Below are 25,283 nucleotides of genomic sequence, written 5' to 3' on the forward strand. Positions count from 1 at the left end.
CCTGCGGATATCCATCGATCAGCGGAAGACGTCAGGGTCGCTCGAGATGGCAGGACTCCTTGAAGAGCGATGCAGCCTACAGCAGTCTGGGGGAGTTCCTGAAGAGATTGCTGTGCAATTCACAATACGTTGTTTATTTATGGTGATCTTTTATTATTTAACTTAAAATTCTACAATTCTACTTAATGTAGGAATGCTCGCTGGTAAATTCAAGTGATACCTCCAACGTTAGTCAAAAATGAGTCAACCAACAAATTAAGATCTTAAAATAATGCATTTACCTAAACGGTTGATGCCGATAATGTTATAATTAAGATTTATAATTAAGAGTACTACCAGCATTAATAAAAGTAAAGGAGTTTCCAATTTAAATACCAAAAGGTGGACCGGGGTCAATGTTGACTTTAATATTAAATCCCAGGAAGTAGACGCACCTACAAACAGACACCGGGTGCCATGGGGATCAGGGTTTCATTTCATAAACAGACACACCCGGATGATAATCAAGAACACATGAGATTCGTCATTTGCCCATTATCTTAAATATACCCTCCCGAAGACGCAGAGGAAGCAATTAATAATTTTAAAACTGTGATGTCAACATGTACGTCACAGGATTACGAATCAATTAAGTTAACATTGCCAGTCGAAAAAAAAAGGATTGCTTCAGTCTTAACAATGAATAAATAAAATACATAAATAAGATAATACATAAGTGAAGAGACAGAGTTCTTGTCCGCAAAGGACAGCTAGTGTCCATGGATTTATTGAACAATTAATGAAGACTGGCGCTGCGTGAAATGATTCTGATGGGTAAATAATCAGTTTGTTTTTGCATAACTCAAGAGAAACAATTTCACACATTTGAAAACCAAGGAAACCTAAAAATGTAAATGAAACAGATGAAAATATATTTGAAGCTTTGAAGATCTATCAATACACATAAACATTTCTCTTTAGCCTTAAAAAAATATTTTAAAATACTGTACTTTAAAATAACGGAAAAAGGTGCTATGAACTGTAACTATGTTTGTAATATATAAAATATCCAGTCTTTACCACAGTCAATGAACATAACAATACTACAAATGTGAAAGGGAATCAACCCAAACCTTGTTCAAATTTAAAAACAAAGATAAAAAAAAGCGGTTAAAATGCCATTCATCTTTGACGGCGAACGTATTTAAGGAGATGAACAACAAAAAAACGGAACCAGTAGAAGTATATTGTGCGGTTGGAACGGCCTGACTTTACGTTCAAGCGCATCAGACAAAGCCTAAATCGTAACTGATGGTTAAGTTTAGCGTGTTGCGTAGATGAATACGTCATCACAGACAGAGAACATTAACAGCTAATTATATTAAGCTGTAGCGCTACCACACACTGAGCTAAGAGCAACCCCCTCCTCCCCAAAATAAATTAGAAAAAAGGCAGTACAAGGAACTCCGGTACACATTAAATACCATGAATCTCAAGGCCTCTTTACAACTTAAAATGACAGTTAACATTTGTCCAAGGCATTTCCTCCACAATAGACACTTAACTTTTAAAGAATTAAAAGAAATGTCTTTATACTCGTGCAAGTCTCTCTAGCCGTCGTCAGACTCCCAGCAGGATCCAACAGATGAACTACATTTGACACACGAAAAATAAGGTAGAGTGAAAAAAAGTCAATACATTCATTATTTAAAGAAATCATTTTTACATTAGGTGGCGGGGTAACTTGAACATGTTGAGTACGAGTCCTTTTAGAAACATAAGAAGCTTATTGAGAACAGCCTGGACCTCAATGTACAAGAAAGAAATCTGAACTTTGACAAGCAAATAAATCCAAAACATCAACTTTCAAATTAAAAGGATTTTTGGTTTCCCGATTACACAGACTTTAAATTGGCACGGACAAATATCCAAAAAGCTGGGATTTCAAATATGATTCTCAAAATGCAAACTTTCTCTGACAGCTGTGTTTTCTGTTTAAAATTTAAATGTCTAAACATTAATCAAAATCAAGTCCAAATCCCCAAATGTTAGGGTCTTCAAACATAAGACCAGATCACATAAAAACCCAACAAGGATTTTAAAAAGGATTATGACCAAAAAAAGTCACTTTGGTTAAAACAGGCCAAGATAATGTGTTAATTAACGCTTTTTCTGGTTTGTTTGAATAAATGTTTGAGTTGCCTTTATACGGTGTATAGAAGCTTGCATGCAAAACATTTATCAGACATTAATGATACTAAGGCCCATTTGGAAAGAAGGCAGATAGGTTGATTTAACTGCCAGCAAGTTAAACAGTAGTTTACTTTACCTTTAACTGCAACTAAACATCTCCCTTATCAAACCATCACATTTTCATCCCTCCTATCCTACTGTTGCTAACATCTAAATCACAACATAAAAACATGTGCAATTCAACGGAGCAAGGTAAAAGCACTCCTATTATTTTCTTTGTATGCTGCACTAGATGTGTCCATGGGATGTCAGTGATGAGGTTACTTGGTCGTTTGTTCTTTAGGCTTCCTTGTCCAGGGGCCTCTTGAGCAAGGCACTGTACTTAAGGGCAGCCTCGTCCGCTCGGAGCTGCACCTCCACCAAGGAGAACACAGAGATCACCTGCAAAGAGGACCAGGGAAGATTGGTTGGATAGGAGATGTTACTGGTCGACAGAAGCACCCCGAAATACCAACAGTATTCTGAAGGCAGAACCAGCAGGAAGCGCTCTCTTTCTCCATCCATCCTCTGTATTAGACTCTCTAACGTCTCTAGAGCTCTCTCTCCATCCATCCTCTGTATTAGACTCTCTAACGTCTCTAGAGCTCTCTCTCCATCCATCCTCTGTATTAGACTCTCTAACGCCCTCTAGAGCAAACTTTCTCAAAGTGTGGCCCCCGGACCACTGGTGGTCCGTGAGCGACCCCTAGTGGTCCGCGAGGTGACAGGTGAAAAATTAAAAAAAAAAAAAATTAATTAAATTAAAAGAAAAAATAATAAATTTTAAAATGTACAATTTCAGTGTTTTCATTTCAGTGTTTCTCAAACTGTCTGTGACATTTATGTAATTTTTTGTGGCATTGTCTGACTTGAGTCGTGCAGTGGACCAGTTTGCGACACCCCAACCGGTTTACGTCAAATGAAGTGTGACCGTGCTGCCGTAACTGTGGGAATGTGACTGTGCAAAGCGGTGTCAAGCCTGGATGTATGGTGCAAACAAGTTACAAATGGATCAGTGGATTAGGACCGGGTCATGCAAAAGAAAAGCAGATAAAAATTCTGACTGGACAGGAAAAGTTGTTGAGTCCCAGGATGTTGGTCCAACGCCCGCGACGTCGCCAAGCAGATCTTCATGAAAGTGAAAAATCCACCGCTAAGGTGCTAAGGCTACTGAGGCTTCATACAAGGTATCCCTCTTGATCGCTAAAGCTGGAAAACCTCATTCAATAGGTGAACATTTAGTTAAACCAGCTGCAAAGGTGATGACCAAACATATTGTTTGGGGGAAAAGCCAGCGACGAAATTAACAGGATTCCTCTTTCCAATGACACCGTCCAGCGGCGCATCAAATCTATGGCTGAAAGCGTGGAAGATCAGCTGGTGACACGTTGGCGCCAAAGCCAGTTCTTCTCACTAGAGCTGGATGAATCCACCGACATTGGGAACGAGGCAAATCTGCTGTGTTTTGTGAGATACATTTATGCCGGTGAAGTGCATGATGACTTTCTTTTCTGCCGTTCCCTGTCGACCCACACCACAGGTGAAGCAGTTTTTCACTCACTCAATGATTTCATTATGACGAATAATCTGGACTGGTCAAGATGTGTCGGCATTTGCACCGACGGTGCAACTGCAATGACAGGAAAGCAGCGATGAACTGCATGACAGAATGCATGATTTGCATGCATGATTTGCAGTGGCTCGCAAAGTTGGCATACTTGCCTGATGTTTCCAGCGCTCTCAATACTTTGAATGTGGCGCTGCAAGGGAAGACCGTCACCATCTTCAATGTCCAAGACAAAATTAAAGCCACACCTATGCAAAATGGAATTATGGCGTGGCCGTCTCGATCGCGGAGAATTCAACAGTTTTCCCACACTTGCTGATTTTCTCCTCACTGCTGAAGAGGACATGGATAGGAGCACAGTTGCAACCTTCAAGCAACATCTGCAAGACCTCCGCTCGCAGCTGGGAATATATTTCCCAGAATTAGACACAAGCTTTGAATGGATCAGAAATCCATTTGGGGACAAAACGCACATTGAGCAAGTCAGTTACAAACCTTCACCAAAAGAGGTTGACAGCCTTGTGGACATTGCATCAGATGGGACACTGAGAAGAACTTTCAGGGAGAAACGATTGACCCACTTTTGGTGTGTGTGTGTGTGGATTGACCGAGCTGGCTGACTCCGCTCTGAAATTGTTGATGCCATTTCCAACCACCTATAACTGAAGTTGGATTTTCATCCCTTGTTGGTCTGAAAACAAAGCAGCGCAACCGGATTAATGTGGACTATGATATGAGACTTAAACTGTCCAGTTTGGAGCAAGACATTGCTTCACTCATGGCCCAGAAAAAAAAGCAGCACCATTCTTCTCATTAAGTAAGATATTGCTTCCTTGAGGGATGGGTTAAATACAAAGAATGTCACTGTACAAGCTGTGTGACAAAAATAAAGTACCTGTATCTTTGGTAAAACTGTCATTTTATGTTGTAATTTGTGAACTGAAGTTGGCATATTGTTTTGGGGCTATTTTGAGTTAGGTGGTCCTTGAGTGTTTTTTTATGGGTTGAGTGGTCCTTGGTCTGAAAAAGTTAGAGAAACACTGCTCTAGAGCTCTCTCTCCATCCATCCTCTGTATTAGACTCTCTAACGTCTCTAGAGCTCTCTCTCCATCCATCCTCTGTACTAGACTAACGTCTCTAGAGCTCTCTCTCCATCCATCCTCTGTATTAGACTCTCTAACGTCTCTAGAGCTCTCTCTCCATCCATCCTCTGTATAAGACTCTCTAACGTCTCTAGAGCTCTCTCTCCATCCATCCTCTCTGTATTAGACTCTCTAACGCCCTCTAGAGCGCCTTTCCGGCATAGATCCCCGTATTTTACTGGGATAACCTTTCAGGCACCGCTAGTGATTTTCACTTTTCACACATGCAGACACGTTTCGCAAGATATCCGTCTGCCACCCTTTCACACTTGGCAGAGCAATGCTGCCGTAGATGGCCGAGGGACAGTCCAGTGCAGGTAAACACTGCATGTATGAAAGGACCCCCCATCCCTCCAGGCGTCCCCCTCACCTGTCGTACGGCAGGTTGTCCCGGGCCCTCCGAGGCCCAGACCAGGGTGATCTCTCCCCTCTTCCCCACCCTGTGGTGCTGGAAGGACTCCAGCCCCACCGTGGACTGGAACACAGACAGACACACAACCGCTAGAATGAGCACAGCCAAACCTCCAACATCACATACATAGCATTACCTCACAGGGACACAAGGACAGACCGACAGAGACACAGGGACAGACCGACAGAGACACAGGGACAGACCGACAGAGACACAGGGACAGACAGACAGAGACACAGGGACAGACCGACAGAGACACAGGGACAGACCGACAGAGACACAGGGACAGACCGACAGAGACACAGGGACAGACCGACAGAGACACAGGGACAGACAGAGACACAGGGACAGACCGACAGAGACACAGGGGCAGACCGACAGAGACAGACAGATCGAGACACAATGACAGACCGACAGAGACACAGTGACAGACCGACAGGGACAGACCGACAGAGACACAGGGACAGACAGAGACACAGGGACAGACCGACAGAGACACAGGGACAGACAGAGACACAGGGACACACAGAGACACAGGGAAAGACCGACAGAGACACAGGGACAGACATAGACACAGGGACAGACAGACCGATAGATGAATTGATATACATTATTGAGGAGATGATTCTAGCCAATGGGACACGAGTAGTGAACTCTGTCCAATGTTCTTTGCCTATGGGGAGAGGGCCGACATTACGGTTTGAACCAACAATACAGCTTCCTGCCTGGCATGAAATGATGAACACACTGCCCCATGTTACCACCAGGGGGCGCAGCTGGGGGACCAGGAGGAGGGTTAGGGTTAGGGTTAGGAGGTGTTACCAGGGGGCGCAGGAGGTGTTACCAGGAGGAGCAATTAGGGGGAGCAGGAGGTGTTACTAGGAGGAGCAGGAGGTGTCACCAGGAGGTGTCACCAGGAGGTGTCACCAGGAGGTGTCACCAGGGGGACCAGGAGGTGTCACCAGGGGGACCAGGAGGTGTCACCAGGAGGTGTCACCAGGGGGACCAGGAGGTGTCACCAGGGGGACCAGGAGGTGTCACCAGGAGGTGTCACCAGGAGGTGTCACCAGGGGGACCAGGAGGTGTCACCAGGAGGTGTCACTAGGGGGACCAGGAGGTGTTACCAGGAGGTGTCACCAGGAGGTGTCACCAGGAGCTCACCTTGCAGTAGATACGTTTCTGCACGCCGTAGCGGAGGACCAGCACGTCAAAGGACTCGTCCAGAACCCCCGACACCATGGCCTCCGAGTCCAGGGGCCCACACTCCTAGAACACACACACACACACACACACACACACACACACACACACACGATTCAGCTCATTGAGAACAACTTCAGTAAGAGACCTCCATAGAACTGCCACCATTATCCTGATCCCAACAACCCTAATACTGTTATCCTAATCCCAACTTCAGTGAATATAATAAAGTGCTATAATCCCCATGACGACACATGTGATAACCATGGCAACGTTTCCCTCACCCTGACGAACACCCCGAAGAAGAGCTCGCTGCTGAGCTCCTGGACTCTCTTGGAGGCCGTCTTCCTGTCGTTGCAGTGAGAGGCCTGCTTCTGGACCGCCTCCCCGCCCAGGGTGAGGGCAGGGCCACAGCCTGGACACACACACTGAGTACCAGCACACACACACACTACACACACACTGAGTACCAGCACACACACACACACACACACACACACTACACACGCACAGAGTACCAGCAAACACACACACACACACTACACACACACTGAGTACCAGCACACACACACTACACACACACTGAGTACCAGCACACACACACACACACACTACACACACACTGAGTACCAGCACACACACACACACACTACACACACACTGAGTACCAGCACACACACACACACACCACAGTGGGGGGTACCTAGAGAGGCGGCCAGCAGCCGGTGCACCACCAGGTCGGGGTAGCGGCGGATGGGGGAGGTGAAGTGCGTGTAGAGCGGCACGTTGAGGGCGTAGTGCTGGAACAGAACCTCGTCCTTCAGGGCCCCCGTGCAGAAGTACAGCGCCATCTGGTGGGGGGGGCACCGGGACACTCAGCTCAAATAACAAACAGACGTCACAGTTCCAAGGAGAGGCTACTGGGGTTAGACTGGGGGTAGACTGGGGGTAGACTGGGGTTAGACTGGGGGTTAGACTGGGGGTTAGACTGGGGTTAGACTGGGGGTTAGACTGGGGTTAGACTGGGGGTTAGACTGGGGGTTAGACTGGGGGTTAGACTGGGGGGTAGACTGGGGGTTAGACTGGGGGTTAGACTGGGGGTAGACTGGGGGTTAGACTGGGGGGTTAGACTGGGGGTTAGACTGGGGGTTAGACTGGGGGGTTAGACTGGGGGTTAGACTGGGGGGTTAGACTGGGGGGTTAGACTGGGGGTTAGACTGGGGGTTAGACTGGGGTTAGACTGGGGGTTAGACTGGGGGTTAGACTGGGGGGTTAGACTGGGGGGTTAGACTGGGGGTTAGACTGGGGGTTAGACTGGGGGTTAGACTGGGGGGTAGACTGGGGGGTAGACTGGGGGGTAGACTGGGGGTTAGACTGGGGGGTTAGACTGGGGGTTAGACTGGGGGTTAGACTGGGGGTTAGACTGGGGGGTTAGACTGGGGGTTAGACTGGGGGTTAGACTGGGGGTTAGACTGGGGGGTAGACTGGGGGGTAGACTGGGGGTTAGACTGGGGTTAGACTGGGGGTTAGACTGGGGGGTAGACTGGGGGGTAGACTGGGGGTGGGTGTGGTCGACCTCTGACCTGCATGGGTTTGGAGCACATCTTGGTGAGCACCTCCTTCCTGGCGCCTGCGTACTCATCGTCCCCCAGGGTGCTCTGCAGACTGGTCTGTGGGGGGGTAGTTAAGACAATAACATAAGCACACCGTGGATCATTGTCCCTCAACATTCTGGGCCAAGACAAACTTTTGATTGCGGGTTTCGGGAATAATTCATCTTCTACTTTGGAATTGCCGTAATAAAAACTGATTTTCATTGAAACCAAAAACCTTTATCTTAAAAGATTACACAGATGCACATCCTCTTATGATCAAAGACATCAGGACATTAAAATCATGATTAACACATTACTTAATGCAGTATTAAAAAAAATTCTAACTCCAACGAACCTATGGTTAATTAACAGTCAACTACTGTCTAGTAACCATTACTTTGCATCAGTTAATGCAGTAATAAGAGTTAGCGTAGGGCTAACCCTGTGATGCTACGCTATAAAGCTCAGTACTGACGTGCAGTAATAAGAGTTAGCGTAGGTCTAACCCTGTGATGCTACGCTATAAAGCTCAGTACTGACGTGCAGTAATAAGAGTTAGCGTAGGGCTAACCCTGTGATGCTACGCTATAAAGCTCAGCACTGACGTGCAGTAATAAGAGTTAGCGTAGGGCTAACCCTGTGATGCTACGCTATAAAGCTCAGCACTGACGTGCAGTAATAAGAGTTAGCGTAGGGCTAACCCTGTGATGCTACGCTATAAAGCTCGGCACTGACGTGCAGTAATACGAGTTAGCGTAGGGCTAACCCTGTGATGCTACGCCATAAAGCTCAGCACTGACGTGCAGTAATGAGAGTTAGCGTAGGGCTAACCCTGTGATGCTACGCCATAAAGCTCAGCACTGACGTGCAGTAATGAGAGTTAGCGTAGGGCTAACCCTGTGATGCTACGCTATAAAGCTCAGCACTGACGTGCAGTAATAAGAGTTAGCATAGGGCTAACCCTGTGATGCTACGCTATAAAGCTCAGCACTGACGTGCAGTAATAAGAGTTAGCGTAGGGCTAACCCTAACCCTAACCCTATAAAGCTCAGCACTGACGTGCAGTAATAAGAGTTAGCGTAGGGCTAACCCTAACCCTAACCCTATAAAGCTCAGCACTGACGTGCAGTAATAAGAGTTAGCGTAGGGCTAACCCTGTGATGCTACGCTATAAAGCTCAGTACTGACGTGCAGTAATGAGAGTTAGCGTAGGGCTAACCCTGTGATGCTACGCTATAAAGCTCAGCACTGACGTGCAGTAATAAGAGTTAGCGTAGGGCTAACCCTAACCCTAACCCTATAAAGCTCAGCACTGACGTGCAGTAATAAGAGTTAGCGTAGGGCTAACCCTGTGATGCTACGCTATAAAGCTCAGTACTGACGTGCAGTGCCCCGGCGGAGGACAGGTCCACGGCCACACCCATCTGGTCACAGAACTCCTGCAGCTCGTCCACCATCTTGGTTTGGGGGGGGGGGTGGCGGCGCAGCAGGGCCTCCTGGGGGAAGGAGCGGTACACCTGGTGGGCCACCGCCATGTTGGCCAGCAGCATGAACTCCTCCACCAGCCTGGAGACGGGAGGAGGGAGGAGGTCAGAGCCTGTACTGTGGAGGAGGAGGAGGAGGAGGAGGAGGAGGAGGAGGAGGAGGAGAACAGAGCCTGTACTGTAGCGCAGGGAGGAGGAGGAGGAGGAGGAGGAGGAGCAGGAAGAGGAAGGAGGTCAGAGCCTGTACTGTAGCGCAGGGAGGAGGAGGAGGAGGAGGAGGAGGAGGAGGAGGAGGAGCAGGAGGAGGAGCAGATCACAGCAGGGTCTCTCATGGTCGTGATAAAGGGTTAGGGTTAGGGTTTACCCTAACTAGGTTAGGGTTAGGGTTTACCCTAACCCTAACCCTTTAGTCTATCACAGCAGGGTCTCTCATGGTCGTGATAAAGCGGTGGTTCCTGTTTTGAGGAAAAGATCAAATCTGTTTGTTTTTTTAAATCCAGAGACGTGATTGGACGAGCCTGGGGAGATGCTGACTCACTTGTTGCTGTCTCGGTACTGGTAGACGTAGCAGCCCTGGGGCATCATGCTCTCCTTGTCCAGGGTGAAGGACAGCTTCAGCTGGGGTTGGGAACAGAGCATTACTCACCAGAGGCAGAGACTATTCATACTGCATGCTGAAATAACTTCTCTGCACCAAAAAGGATTTAAAAAGGTTGAATGTGTAATATCCACCGCTAGGGTCTCTCAATCAAAATGAGAACAAAAGAGTAGTTTGGGGACATTGTGAGTTAGTCGTCTTCACCACCATGGCTGGTAAAACTATCTAAAACTATCTGACTCAGTTCAGGTCACTTCACAAAGTAATGAATAAAAGTTTTACTCGTGACGTTTAGTCACGTTACGTGATTTCATTCTTACAAAAACGCCGCAAGCAATGTTACCTTACGTAATGTTAGCTTATTAACTAACTAACTAATACCCACTCAGCCGCAGCTGACGTTATGAGGCCCCGCCCCTCCAGCCCCGCCCCTCCAGCCCCTCCCCTCCAGCCCCTCCCCTCCAGCCCCTCCCCTCCAGCCCCTCCAGCCCCTCCCCTCCAGCCCCTCCCCTCCCCTCCAGCCCCTCCCCTCCAGCCCCGCCCCTCCCCTCCCCTCCAGCCCCTCCCCTCCCCTCCAGCCCCTCCCCTCCAGCCCCTCCCCTCCCCTCCAGCCCCGCCCCTCCCCTCCAGCCCCTCCCCTCCCCTCCAGCCCCGCCCCTCCAGCCCCTCCCCTCCAGCCCCTCCCCTCCAGCCCCTCCCCTCCCCTCCAGCCCCGCCCCTCCAGCCCCTCCCCTCCAGCCCCTCCCCTCCAGCCCCTCCCCTCCCCTCCAGCCCCTCCCCTCCAGCCCCTCCCCTCCCCTCCAGCCCCTCCCCTCCAGCCCCTCCCCTCCAGCCCCTCCCCTCCCCTCCAGCCCCTCCCCTCCCCTCCAGCCCCTCCCCTCCAGCCCCGCCCACCTGGTCCAGCCGCAGGGCGCCGCCGTCGAAGCGCTGCTGGCGGAGCTGCTGGGCGAGGGCGTGCAGGCGCAGCACGGCCTGGTGGACCTCGTCCAGGGGGTGGTGGGGGTCCGTGGGGGGCAGCTCCCCGGGGGAGAACAGCCTGTCGGGGGCGTCGATCATGCTCTGGGCGTGGTCGTAGCTCAGCTTCACGCAGGAGCGGATCACCGAGCGGCCGAACCATTCGCTGAGGATCTGGGGAGGACGCCACATGAGCAGCCTCTACAGTGACTCACGATAAGGCGTCACATGACCAGCCTCTACAGTGACTCACGATAAGGCGTCACATGACCAGCCTCTACAGTGACTCACGATAAGGCGTCACATGACCAGGCTTTACAGTGACTCACGATAAGGCGTCACATGACCAGCCTCTACAGTGACTCACGATAAGGCGTCACATGACCAGCCTCTACAGTGACTCACGATAAGGCGTCACATGACCAGCCTCTACAGTGACTCACGATAAGGCGTCACATGACCAGGCTTTACAGTGACTCACGATAAGGCGTCACATGACCAGCCTCTACAGTGACTCACGATAAGGCGTCACATGACCAGCCTCTACAGTGACTCACGATAAGGCGTCACATGACCAGCCTCTACAGTGACTCACGATAAGGCGTCACATGACCAGCCTCTACAGTGACTCACGATAAGGCGTCACATGACCAGCCTCTACAGTGACTCACGATAAGGCGTCACATGACCAGCCTCTACAGTGACTCACGATAAGGCGTCACATGACCAGCCTCTACAGTGACTCACGATAAGGCGTCACATGACCAGCCTCTACAGTGACTCACGATAAGGCGTCACATGACCAGCCTCTACAGTGACTCACGATAAGGCGTCACATGACCAGCCTCTACAGTGACTCACGAGTCAATGTGCATCCGACCGGGAGGAGACAACCCTAACAGGTGTGAGAATCCTTAGAGCACAGACATTTCATAAGCAAAGCAACTGCTTCTTTGTACTATAATATAGAAGCAAGAGACCGAGAACATGAACATAAATGCTTATTATGGGATGGCGGTGTGAGGGGGTTCTCACCTTGCCCTGGGGGCTGAGGGTCCAGACCACAGAGAAGGTGAGGCGGTCGGTGAGCGGGTTCAAACTGCACAGCTCCTCACACAGCAGCCGGGGCAGCATGGGGATCACCTGGAGCACACAGCACCCCCCCTCAGTGAACCACTCCTCCCTGGGGGGGCAGTGGTGCCTTGAGGCAGGCCTCAAGGCACCACTTCCCTGGAGCCTCTCGGGCTCCTAATGGTTTCACCCCCCCGGTTATTAAGGTACAGGTGGTATGACCGGTGAAGTTTCATTGGGACGGTACAGGGGCGAACCTGTACCGAAAGGAACCTTCTGGACCATGTACACGCTGGTACAGGAGACTAACCTTCTGGACCATGCACACGCTGGTACAGGAGACTCACCTTCTGGACCATGCACACGCTGGTACAGGAGACTAACCTTCTGGACCATGTGCACGCTGGTACAGGAGACTCACCTTCTGGACCATGCACACGCTGGTACAGGAGACTAACCTTCTGGACCATGTGCACGCTGGTACAGGAGACTCACCTTCTGGACCATGTACACGCTGGTACAGGGAGACTCACCTTCTGGACCATGCACACGCTGGTACAGGGAGACTCACCTTCTGGACCATGTACACGCTGGTGGCTCTCTGGCTGGCGACGGCGTCCAGCGCGTTCCCCTCCTCCACGAAGTAGCTGACGTCTGCGATGTGCACGCCCACCTCGAAGTTACCTGCGGTCGCACAGTTAACCATTTAACAAAAATACTCACGCAGAAAACACAGATACTGAGATAAAAGAAAAGCCCAAATAATAGCAACAGTCAGTTAACCGGGAAATAATGGCCAGGTAACATCCAAGGCACAGCAAAGTCAGAGCCAGGTCATATCCATGAAACACCCAAGTAGCATCCAAAAAACATCTAAGTGACATCCAAGTAACCCCATCCATGATCAGCCAAATAACATCCAAGTTCCATGGCGGGAACGCAAAGTAGCGTCCAACCGAAGCAGGCGAGCGGCCCAACGGCTCACCGTCCGGCAGCTGTTTGCAGGACAGGGCGTCGTCCAGGTCTCTGGCGGTGGCGGGGTCGATGGTGAAGATGCACTCCTCCCTACAGACCATCAACAGAGTGAACCCAGAGGGGACCTTTACTGGGAGGCCTGGTATGGGTCCATGCTAATAGACGGGTTGAGTGAAGCGTGGAGTGTGGACCTCCAGAGGGGTCTCACCGCAGGTCCTTCCTCCGGCTCAGCTCCTCGGGGGGGATGCTCCAGGGCAGGGCCTTTGGCAGGCAGTCCAGGACCACGTCGGGGAACTCGGAGAAGTCCACGTCGTACTCTATCAGGATGCCCTCCGTCTCGGGCTCGATCTCTCCGGCCTGGCCCAGGCTCTTAGCCAGACAGCTGGGAGGGAGAGAGACAGATAAGGAGAGAGAGACACACAGAGAGACAGACAGAGAGCCTTCACTAGCTTGTTGGATGATCTAAATTAAGCAGAAGGTTCTTCCTGTCTTGCCAAATGCAATTTGATTAGGGCTGGGTAAAAAAATCAATTTACTCGATTTTGGATCAATTTCATTAAATTGTGCAATATCGATTCATAGGGCATGAGATAGATTTTTTATTTTTTTTTGTTTTGTTACCATTATTATTATTATTGCACTTTAATAAACAATGCCTTAATGCAAATTGCAGTGACGGAAAGTTGTAGTTCAAGTACAGTTTCACTTGTAATTCCTTTCTAATTTCAAAATTGAACTTTTGAGACTTGAGACAGTTTTTTTTTTTTTTACAGCTCAACTTTAAACTGTCCAATTAACAAGTTTGCACTTAAAACCTGAGAAAACCTTAAGAGCATATTGAATCAAATCGTGATTAATCGATTCAGAACCTTCCGAAATCGAATCGATTTAGGAAATTGGCCACGATACCCAGGCCTAAATGTGATCCTGGTATGTTTTGGTGCTGATATCCAGACTTATTTATATTATTATCAATTAGTTATCTACCAAATTCATCAGTTGAAAATTGCCTTGGCACCCAACTCTTTCATCTCAATGGCAATGGGTTTATTTTTGGTCTCTAAGCCACAAACCCACAAACACATTCAAACACAGCCATGCTAAATAAAACAATAACTAAGGTAACAAAACCAACCCCTTAACAGAAAGGGTCAGGTCAGGGTTAGGGTCAAGGTCAGGGTCAGGGTTAGGGTCAGGTCAGGGTCAGGGTCAAGGTCAGGGTCAAGGTCAGGGTTGGGTTAACCCTCCTCCTCCACCCTCTCCTCCTCCACCCCCCCTCCACCTCTCCCTCCACCCTCCACCCCTCCACCCTTCCACCCTCCTCCACCTCCCCTCCTCCTCCACCCTCCCTCCCCTCCTCCTCCTCACTCCCCTCTCCTCCTCCTCCTCCACCCCTCTCCTCCCCTCCTCCTCCTCCACCCCATCCTCCTCCCCCCTCCTCCACCCCCCTCCCCTCCCCTCCACCCTCCCCTCCACCCTCTCCTCCTCCACCCTCTCCCTCCCTCCCCTCCACCCTCCCCCCTCCTCCACCCCCTCCACCCTCCCCCCCTCTCCACCCTCCCTCCTCCACCTCTCCTCCTCCACCCCCCTCTCCACCCTCCTCTCCTCCTCCACCCCCCTCTCCTCCTCTCCTCCTCCTCCACCACCCCCCTCCTCCCTCCACCCTCTCCTCCTCCACCCCCTCTCCTCCTCCCCTCCTCCTCCACCCTCTCCTCCTCCACCCCCCTCTCCCTCCTCCCCTCCTCCTCCACCCCCTCTCCACCCTCTCCTCCTCCACCCCCCTCTCCCCCCTCCCCTCCTCCTCCCCTCCTCCTCCACCCCCCTCTCCACCCTCCCCTCCTCCTCCACCCCCTCCTCCTCCTCCACCCCCCTCTCCACCCTCCTCTCCTCCTCCACCCCTCTCCACCCTCTCCCCTCCCTCCTCCACCCCCTCCTCCTCCTCTCCACCCTCCTCTCCTCCTCCACCCCCTCCTCCTCCTCCACCCTCTCCTCCTCCCCTCCTCCTCCACCCTCCCCCCCTCCTCCACCCTCCCCTCCACCCTCTCCTCCTCCACCCCCTCCTCCTCCTCCACCCTCCCCTCCTCCTCCACCCCCCCCTCCCCCCCTCCTCCACCCCCCCTCTCCACCCTCTCCTCCTCCACCCCCCTCTCCTCCTCCACCCCCCTCTCCACCCCCTCCTCCTCCTCCACCCCTCTCCTCCTCCCCTCCTCCACCCTCCCCCCCTCCCCTCCTCCACCCCCCTCTCCACCCTCCTCTCCTCCTCCACCCCCTCCTCCTCCTCCACCCTCTCCTCCTCCACCCCCCTCTCCCCCCTCCCCTCCTCCTCCCCTCCTCCTCCACCCCCCTCTCCACCCTCCCCTCCTCTCCTCCTCCACCCCCTCTTCCTCCTCCACCCTCTCCTCCTCCTCCCTCTCCTCCTCCCCTCCTCCTCCACCCTCCCCCCCTCCTCCACCCTCTCCTCCTCCACCCTCTCCTCCTCCCCTCCTCCTCCACCCCCCCTCCCCTCCTCCTCCTCCTCCTCCTCCACCCTCCCCCCCCCCCCTCTCCACCCTCTCCTCCTCCACCCTCCCCCCCCCCCCTCTCCACCCTCCTCTCCTCCTCCTCCCCTCTCCACCCTCCTCTCCTCCTCCTCCACCCTCTCCTCCTCCACCCCCCCTCCCCTCCTCCTCCACCCTCCCCCCCTCCTCCTCCACCCTCCCCCCTCCTCCACCCACCCTTCGGCGAAGCTGCTGTCCTCGGCCCAGCTGGTGATGCGGCAGATGAACAGGATGTTGTCGTAGTCAGCGGGCCGCGAGCTGAAGTCAGGGGGGCAGTCGGCCAGCGGGACGTTGATGCGCGGCACGCGGTGGTCCACCGGGGAGAACTTGGCGAAGGGCAGGTCTGGCAGGAACTTGAGGAACCCGGTGACGGCCCGGGAGTGCTTCCGCTCCACGATGTACACCACCTGCCGCCGCGGGAGGACAGAGGTCAGAGGTCAGAGCACCGCCCTGAGGGCGGACCTCCTCTGGGCCAGCACAGGGCGGCCATCGGGGTTCCATCTTGGCCGCTAAGGGAACAAGGCCCAGTGTATTGGAATGAACACTAATGGGGTTAGGGTATTAGTTAGGCTAACGAACACTAATGGGGTTAGGGTTAGGGTATTAGTTAGGCTAACGAACACTAATGGGGTTAGGGTTAGGGTATTAGTTAGGCTAACGAACACTAATGGGGTTAGGGTTAGGGTATTAGTTAGGCTAACGAACACTAATGGGGTTAGGGTTAGGGTATTAGTTAGGCTAATGAACACTAATGGGGTTAGGGTATTAGTTAGGCTAACGAACACTAATAAGGTTAGGGTTAGGGTATTAGTTAGGCTATTAAACACTAATGGGGTTAGGGTTAGGGTATTAGTTAGGCTAACGAACACTAATGGGGTTAGGGTTAGGGTATTAGTTAGGCTAACGAACACTAATGGGGTTAGGGTTAGGGTATTAGTTAGGCTAACGAACACTAATGGGGTTAGGGTTAGGGTATTAGTTAGGCTAACGAACACTAATGGGGTTAGGGTTAGGGTATAAGTTAGGCTAACGAACACTAATGGGGTTAGGGTTAGGGTATTAGTTAGGCTAATGAACACTAATGGGGTTAGGGTATTAGTTAGGCTAACGAACACTAATAAGGTTAGGGTTAGGGTATTAGTTAGGCTATTAAACACTAATGGGGTTAGGGTTAGGGTATTAGTTAGGCTAATAAACACTAATGGGGTTAGGGTATTAGTTAGGCTAATGAACACTAATGGGGTTAGGGTTAGGGTATTAGTTAGGCTAATGAACACTAATGGGATTAGGGTTAGGGAATTAGTTAGGCTAATGAACACTAATGGGGTTAGGGTATTAGTTAGGCTAATAAACACTAATGGGGTTAGGGCATTAGTTAGGCTAATGAACACTAATGGGGTTAGGGTTAGGGTATTAGCTAGGCTAATGAACACTAATGGGGTTATGGTTAGGGTATTAGTTAGGCTAATAAACACTAATGGGGTTAGGGTATTAGTTAGGCTAACGAACACTAATAAGGTTAGGGTTAGGGTATTAGTTAGGCTATTAAACACTAATGGGGTTAGGGTTAGGGTATTAGTTAGGCTAATAAACACTAATGGGGTTAGGGTATTAGTTAGGCTAATGAACACTAATGGGGTTAGGGTTAGGGTATTAGTTAGGCTAATGAACACTAATGGGATTAGGGTTAGGGAATTAGTTAGGCTAATGAACACTAATGGGGTTAGGGTATTAGTTAGGCTAATAAACACTAATGGGGTTAGGGCATTAGTTAGGCTAATGAACACTAATGGGGTTAGGGTTAGGGAATTAGTTAGGCTAATGAACACTAATGGGGTTAGGGTATTAGTTAGGCTAATAAACACTAATGGGGTTAGGGCATTAGTTAGGCTAATGAACACTAATGGGGTTAGGGTTAGGGTATTAGCTAGGCTAATGAACACTAATGGGGTTATGGTTAGGGTATTAGTTAGGCTAATAAACACTAATGGGGTTAGGGTATTAGTTAGGCTAATGAACACTAATGGGGTTAGGGTTAGGGTATTAGCTAGGCTAATGAACACTAATGGGGTTAGGGTTAGGGTATTAGTTAAAGGACAGTGATTCCCCTCCAATATATATATATATATATATATAAAAAAACTCCTAAAATGTAATTACAACCGAGAACAAAAAAACATTGCGTGCTGTAGTAGGCTAGTTAAAATGTTTCACTGATCTGCATGTGCAAATCATGATCTGCACTCATTCGTCAAACAAATTGACATTGGCGCACAAGGCTAATTTGCATACGTGCACAGGACTGGCTGGCTCCGCAAGGCAAATAATGGAACATATCTATCTATCTATCTATCTATCTATCTATCTATCTATCTATCTATCTATCTATCAATACGTGTCTAGTTTTAATGTGATGTATTTTGTGTATGTCCAGTCAGACCTGTCTCCCTTGTTCTGTGTGGTCTTGTAGGCTACTGTCCAGTGTGAGCCGAATCACCTAAATGAATTACTGACGATTTGTGTTGTTTGGTATTAATAAAGACTTGACTAGGCTATCTATCTATCTAGACTATTTAATTAAAAATGATTCACCTCAGGCTCCGTGAATAGTGGGGTATAGCGGGAATAGAGGGATAAAAGACAAGAGATATATCCCTTGTCACTCATCCCTCGTCTTGTCGATTAGTTTGTGTATGTGACGATTTCGAAAACGTGTTTTGTTTAAAGCATGACTACACGCGATTGGTTGGTTAGATTGGTGGTATGGAGAGCAAATGAAAATGATTCCCGCTTAAATACGAACGTTCTAGATCGCAATTATTTTCTATAAATACTCCCGCTTATCATCACTTTGTATCAAAATCACTATGGATGTTGCACTCATTAACTATTGAACACAAAACAGAAAACACAGCTGTCACTGATATAGTGTTTCACTTCTTATGACAAATGTACTTATTGTAAGTCGCTTTGGATAAAAGCGTCTGCTAAATGGTCATTTGTCAGCTGTCTATCCTCTCTCTATCCTATTATTCCTTTGCACAACGTATGTATTTTCGATATTTGAAAACGATATCGTCCCATTCAGAGCAAGGAAGATTAGTATGCTAGGATCTCGGTAAATCGCGCATATTTTACAATAATCTCAAACGTTTCATTAACTCACACACCAGACCAACCAACCAACCACGCGACACCTCCGCCCAGGCCAGAGCCTTTTTGTTGCGATCTCTGAAATGAAAAAGGCTCGGATCGCACAACACCGGCTGCCCAGTTACAGCCGCGATAATTTTGTTCAGTCGGCATTTTGTACAGTCAGTAGGAACCAAAAAAGTAGTTAGGAACCAAAGTGCCGGTGTTCGGTGTTCCCTGGGATCCACGCAAGCAAAGAGCGTCTACATCCCGATTGGCTGTCAGTGTTTTGCCGCTGAAACGCGTCATAGTAATTTGCATAAAGTTCAGCCGTCTTCAACTTTTTTCGCTCGCTCACCCTTTGCCGCTGGTAGCGTTAGACGCTTGTGTTACTTTGGTTGCTCTTGCACATAGAAAGTGAATGACTTCCGGTGATTTGGCAGCTCAATTCGCTTTTGGTGAGAACGCACAGTTAGGGTTAGGGTATTAGTTAGGCTAATGAACACTAATGGGGTTAGGGTTAGGGTATTAGTTAGGCTAATGAACACTAATGGGGTTAGGGTTAGGGTATTAGTTAGGCTAATGAACACTAATGGGGTTAGGGTTAGGGTATTAGTTAGGCTAATGAACACTAATGGGGTTAGGGTTAGGTAATTAGGGTATTAGTTAGACTAATGAACACTAATGGGGTTAGGGTTAGGTAATTAGGGCATTAGTTAGGCTAATGAACACTAATGGGGTTAGGGTTAGGTAATTAGGGCATTAGTTAGGCTAATGAACACTAATGGGGTTAGGGTTAGGTAATTAGGGTTTTAGTTAGGCTAATCAACAGTAATGGGGTTAGGGTTAGGGTTAGTAATTAGGGTATTAGTTAGGCTAATGAACACTAATGGGGTTGTCTATTTGGATGGAGAGGAAAGCCAACCGAAGGCGAAGGAAAGTGCATACAGCAAGAGGGATCTGGTGGTGGCGGTTCCACCAATTGTTTTTTAAAGATCCCTATGATTCCCTAAACTTCAAACACTTTGCCTCAACGTCAACTATTTCAAACCCAATAACATCTCCAACCTGGAACCTATGTTACTATATAGCCGCGCTTGACCATCCTGGATCTAGAACATAACAACTTTATGGCTCCCAATGCATCATGGGAATTACCAACAGAAAGATCCATCTATAGTTATGCCTACTTTGGCCGTCCGTTGGAGGACTTCCCCGTCAGAGCTCAGGTCCTCCAGTGCTCTGGCCCGCTTGCCATTCTCTGGGAGGAGAAGAAGAACACAAACCAGAACGAGGGGATCAAACTAAATAACACGATAGGGAACGGGAACCCATCGATAGCGAACGGGAACCAAAGAACAGAAAAGCGGACAAAAAGAAAGAACAATGTCAGCCAATTGCAACCCAGACTGAGTGGGCACTGAATATGTGGTCAGAACAGTCTCATTAATAATGATTGCACAGAGAAGGATTCACAAGTGCATTTTGTGATTTATATATAAATGACTCTTCTCACAAATACATTTCAATGCGCACACAAATGGATATCGGTATGTATAAATGTAAAATAAATCCATAAACAAAAATAAGTTTCACAAACACATTTCTGATCCACACACAAATGTGTCTTGTTTTAAATAAATGTAATATAAATCCATAAATATATTAATTTAAAAGATATTTGCAATTTTCTCAAAATGTGTTTGGATGTTGTTACATTTATATACAAACTGTTAAACTTGAATTAACAAGACGCTTTTCATTTGTAAACTTGTTTGCATTTGTGTGTGAACTGATCTGTATTTATATGTGGATTTTTGAGACTCTCCTGACGTGGCTGGATTCACAAATGCATTTTTTTCAACAAGGAACTCTCTGTAGCCAATCACATGACTACAGTGACTGGGTCTTTAGATTGTCGGTGCCGTTTACTACTTTAACGGCACCGACAATCCCAAACCCAGTCGGAACTAGATGGAAAAAGTGTGAAGTTCAAAACGTGACGCAGCTTTGACTTCTTCGCCACATAGAGATTATTATGTACGATCATTCAAAAGCCTCGTTATTTCCCATAGACATTTGACCGAGGGAACCGGGAGGCTCGGAGGCTGGACTTATTCTTCAGAGGTCGGGACTGCAGTCATGTGATTGGCTGAAAACAAGGGAGGCATCTGATTGGCTACAGAGAGTTCCTTGTTGAAAAAATGCATTTGTGAATCCAGCCACGTCAGGAGAGTCTCAAAAATCCACATATAAATACAGACCAGTTCACACACAAATGCAAACAAGTTTACAATTGAAAAGCGTCTTGTTAATTCAAGTTTAACAGTTTGTATATAAATGTAACATCAAAATACATTTTTTATGAAAATTGCAAAAAAAAAAATGTAATTAATATATTTATGGATTAATATTACATTTATTTAAAATAAGACACATTTGTGTGTGGATCAGAAATGTGTTTGTGAAACTTATTTTTGATTATGGGTTTATTTTACATTTATACATACCAATATCCATTTGTGTGTGCATTGAAATGTATTTGTGAGAAGAGTCATTTATATATAAATCACAAAATGCATTTGTGAATCCTTCTGTGCATTCATTATTAATGAGACTGTTCTGACCCCATACTGAACAACAACAACCAATACATTTACCAATGGGCTGCCTCCTTTTGTGTCATAGATCCAAAATGGCGGAGGATTCAACCGGTACCTGAAGCTGCCCCCCCGCCTGTACCTGTGGCCCCGAGGCCGAGCGCCTCCACCCTGGCGGGCAGGTCGTCCCCGTCGCTGTACTGGTCCTCCACGACCACGTCGGACCCGGGGGGGGGAGCGACCCTCTTCTGCTGTGGTGACTTCCTGCGCTGCAGGGCCTTTCCCGCCTGGGGCTCTGACTCACTGCTCACCTCACAGTCCGTGTCCGACTTCACCACCTGCAGGCGGACCGGAACGGGGCGTGGGGTGAGGGGGGTAGTGTAGGAGTTAGGGTGTTCCAGCCCAAAAGGGTCGGGGTTTGATGCCCAATGTCCACAGTCTACCTACGAGATCCCCCCCCCCCCCCCCCCGCTGCTGAAGGATGTGTGTCTGAGTTCACAGAATCTGCTCAACATTGTTCCCCGTCCCTCTTTGTAGCGCAGCACGGAAATCACATCAACGTTTGAGATTACTTCACTTCTGCTCAAGGTACAAAACTATGAACTATTAAAAAAATGTGTTGCAATTAACACCACATCCAAAGCATATGAAACCAAGTCATGCCATGAACTGACGCTTCAACGACAGATTAATACCTACTATACGTAACTATACCATAAACATGTCTGCTGGGACCCCGTAACCCCACAGCTGGGGCCCCCCAGGGCCTGTTCTCTGCTGGGGCCCCAGGGCCTGTTCTCTGTGGCCCCCCAGGCCCTGTTCTCTGCTGGGGCCCCCAGGGTCTGTATTCTGTGGCCCCCCAGGGTCTGTATTCTGTGGCCCCCCAGGGCCTGTACTTTGTGGCCCCCCAGGGCCTGTTCTCTGCTGGGGCCCCCAGGGCCGTACCTTCCACTGCTCTCGGGGGAGGAGCTGCACCACCACCACGTCTCCGTTCAGGGCCCGGTTCCGGGACACGATGCCGTCCAGGAATATGTCTCTCAATCCGTCCTGTAGAACGCAAGTTATTATTTTCAGCTTAGGTCGTTTTTGACATGAAACAAAACGTTTTGTTGTGTAATGTGAGACATTTATAATAGTTATCAATATCTCTAGGTGTAAGAAATGAACAATCTAATAGTAATTTACTCATTAGTAAATGAGAAGGTAATTAGAAGGCAGGAACTCACGGGAGAGGGGATGAAGGCATCATTGTAATTCTTCGGGTTGATTCTCAGTGGGCCCTGGGGGGCAAAGAATATAAAATATTACCTTTGTACACTTAGTACATCTTTTTAGACCAATACATGACAAACCCATGCAACAGCTGTGTAGTCTCAAAGTTTAACTGGAATGTACAGATTACAGCAAAACCTACCACACACGTTTAGTTTACTCAACCCATGCTGGACGGATGCTGGTTTTCCAACAAAGCCACAGCCAGGACGGTGTTCTTCCAACCTTACCTGGAGCAGCTCTCCTCTCTTCAGCCCTTGGGAGACGACCTCGTGGCTCATGTAGGCCTCAAACACCTGCTTCTTGAAGCCCCTGCCTCCTCGGTTCTTCATGTTCTTATCGCTGGGGGAGTTCCCTGGAGTGGAGGAAGAGTAAAACAAAAACTACCATTGCTGTCCAGACAGAAGACAAACAAGACATAATTCAGGTTAGTCTAGCGGCTAAGGGGATTTAATTACCATCCTAAATAATTTAATTAATAAATACTGGGTTGTATTCGCCATTTCTGCTGTGAACCTGCCAGCATCATTCATGTAACCCCTAATAAAAAAACATCTCACTGTGCGTCGCCTTCGATAAAACAACTCAAATGTAACCCTAAACGCATGATGAGTTGTGTTTATGGGCTGACTGGATCCAGAATCAGGTGGATATCTAGCCTTGAGTTTACCTTGAGGTTTCTGCACGTGTTTGGCTTTACCCAGAGGGGTCTTGGGGCTCGAGACCGCAGCGCCCCGGTTGTCCTCCACCAAATTCTTCTGCTGCTGCCTCTTCCTCTTCTCCTGATCCTGAGCGACCGCGTTGGGCTGGAGGAGGGGGGAGTGGGCGTCCAGCTGGTGGGGAGAGTCTCTGTGGGGGCCTTTGTTTCTCTTTGGCTGCCTCTGCTGCTGCTGCGGCTTGGCGTCCGAGGGTTTGTGGGAGGACTCCTCAGCTGAGTCCACGTCCCCGTCGTGGCTGGTGGCCGTGTCCCGCCGCCGCCCGCGCCGCTCGCCCACCCCCTGCTTCCTGTCCACGTCCTGCGGCGGCAGTGCCCCGCCGCCAACGCCTCGCCCGTTCAGCTTCTCCATGTACAGAGACAGCGCGCTGTCCTCACACCTGCCCTTAGCGGAGCAGGGGGAGAAGTCGCTGGAGTCCGAGAAGTCGACGGCGGCGGCCTGGGTGCGGCCTTTGGGTGCGTGTGGAATGTCCACGCGCTCGCTGTGGGTCTGCGTGAAGGGCGGGGCGGGGCCGTTGTCGTCCGCCTGCGTGGGGGACTCCTGAACGTACTGCTCCAGATAGGTCCTGAACTTGCTGCTCTGGTGTTGACCCAGGAGGCGCGCGTAGGCGTCTTTCTGAGGGGGGGTGCTCGACTGATTAGGGCTGCGCTTCGAGGGCTTGCGTCGCCGGTCAACCCTCTTGGATTGGAGGGGAGAATCCATGGGGCAGTCCTTGGATTATATCTGAAAAAATACCATTGTAACCAAGTCACATAACAGGATAACAATAAGACGAATGACATAAGACACATACACAATTAAACAGAGTTCCATCCTAGTTATAACAAGGTGAAAATATAATGAACCCAATGATTCATCTCAATATTTCAAATAAGCTACACAAAAGGTTGGCTGCGCACTTGTTAAAAACAAACTGCGGCTTCAAAGTGCTAGGCCATGAAATAAACCCTGGCGGTAGATGACCTAGTCTCCGTGTCATGGTTTTAGTAGCTTCGTAAACATTGTCACACATCCCGCATTGTAAACAAAAGGTCCAAATCTGTCAGTACTTATGGTGGTTTTACTAAATGCACTGGTTATTTAGAACCACCAGTTCGGTGACGGGTTAAAATTAGACACAAGATGCTGCGGGACGAAAACACAACATCTTTTTCATTTTAAAAGTATAGAAATATAGACGAATCTGGCTCAAGGTGAGATATTGTTCATACACGTGATTTGTTTATTACCTTTCACTGGGAAGAACTGGATGCAGATTTAAATGGTCAAATGTGCACTGGTAACTGCTGGCGAAAATGTTCTTCTTGCTTGCTTTGAAGCGTCGAACAACAACGACAGTGTTGCATTACTGCCATCTGCTGGCAGAGAGTGGAACCGTTTGGATTTACATGATAAAATAAACACATGCGTGTATGTTTTTACTAATGTGACGTTTTTAATACGATATGTAACTCCCACTCTATGAGTGATTTTTTTAAACGACGAAAAAAATCTCTCAGTTGATTTATTTAAATGTTTCTTTATTATTATATCAGCGATATTTTCCTTTCTGTGTTGCTTTATTTCGATACATTTCAACACAAGCGGAAACGTCAAAAATAGACCAAATGAGGACAAAAATCTGAGCGGCAGGAACCTTTGTGCAGGTTCCGGTCGGCTTTACCGTGCAGCTTCTGCACCCTATGGACCTTGAAGCACTGATTGGCATGTGCGCGAGTCTGTTCCGGCCCACGCACAGCTTCCTCTCCGCAGCCTTAACGTATGCTGTTCATTGTCCTTTAGAATGGCAGACCACTGAATAGTGTGTACAGAGTATT

The 25,283-nt window shown here is 48.9% G+C and overlaps 1 protein-coding gene across 2 annotated transcripts; it reads right to left on the bottom strand.

The window, feature by feature from the left end:
• Nucleotides 1-701: 701 nt before the first annotated feature.
• On the bottom strand, nucleotides 702-24,761 carry LOC307091736 (DIS3-like exonuclease 2). Of its 2 annotated transcripts, XM_079759386.1 has the most exons (22): nucleotides 24,696-24,761; nucleotides 23,421-24,189; nucleotides 22,981-23,105; nucleotides 22,705-22,758; nucleotides 22,424-22,525; nucleotides 21,621-21,816; nucleotides 20,069-20,139; nucleotides 15,924-16,153; nucleotides 13,418-13,591; nucleotides 13,220-13,299; nucleotides 12,806-12,918; nucleotides 12,199-12,306; nucleotides 11,104-11,337; nucleotides 10,150-10,229; nucleotides 9,510-9,693; nucleotides 8,116-8,202; nucleotides 7,236-7,383; nucleotides 6,817-6,947; nucleotides 6,494-6,598; nucleotides 5,291-5,395; nucleotides 2,497-2,613; nucleotides 702-1,629 (listed from the first exon to the last, which is right to left on the bottom strand). In XM_079759386.1, the coding sequence occupies exons 2-21, from the start codon at nucleotides 24,166-24,168 to the stop codon at nucleotides 2,512-2,514; spliced, it is 3,177 nt and encodes a 1,058-aa protein (XP_079615512.1). In that variant the 5' UTR covers nucleotides 24,169-24,189; nucleotides 24,696-24,761; the 3' UTR covers nucleotides 702-1,629; nucleotides 2,497-2,511. The 2 variants fall into 2 exon arrangements, with proteins under 2 accessions (XP_079615512.1, XP_079615511.1); XM_079759385.1 differs by having other exon boundaries at nucleotides 703-2,613.
• Between the last annotated feature and the right edge of the window lie 522 nt (nucleotides 24,762-25,283).

The sequence above is a fragment of the Pollachius pollachius genome (genome assembly GCF_949987615.1).
Source record: "Pollachius pollachius genome assembly, contig: scaffold_67, whole genome shotgun sequence".
NCBI classification, from domain to species: domain Eukaryota; kingdom Metazoa; phylum Chordata; class Actinopteri; order Gadiformes; family Gadidae; genus Pollachius; species Pollachius pollachius.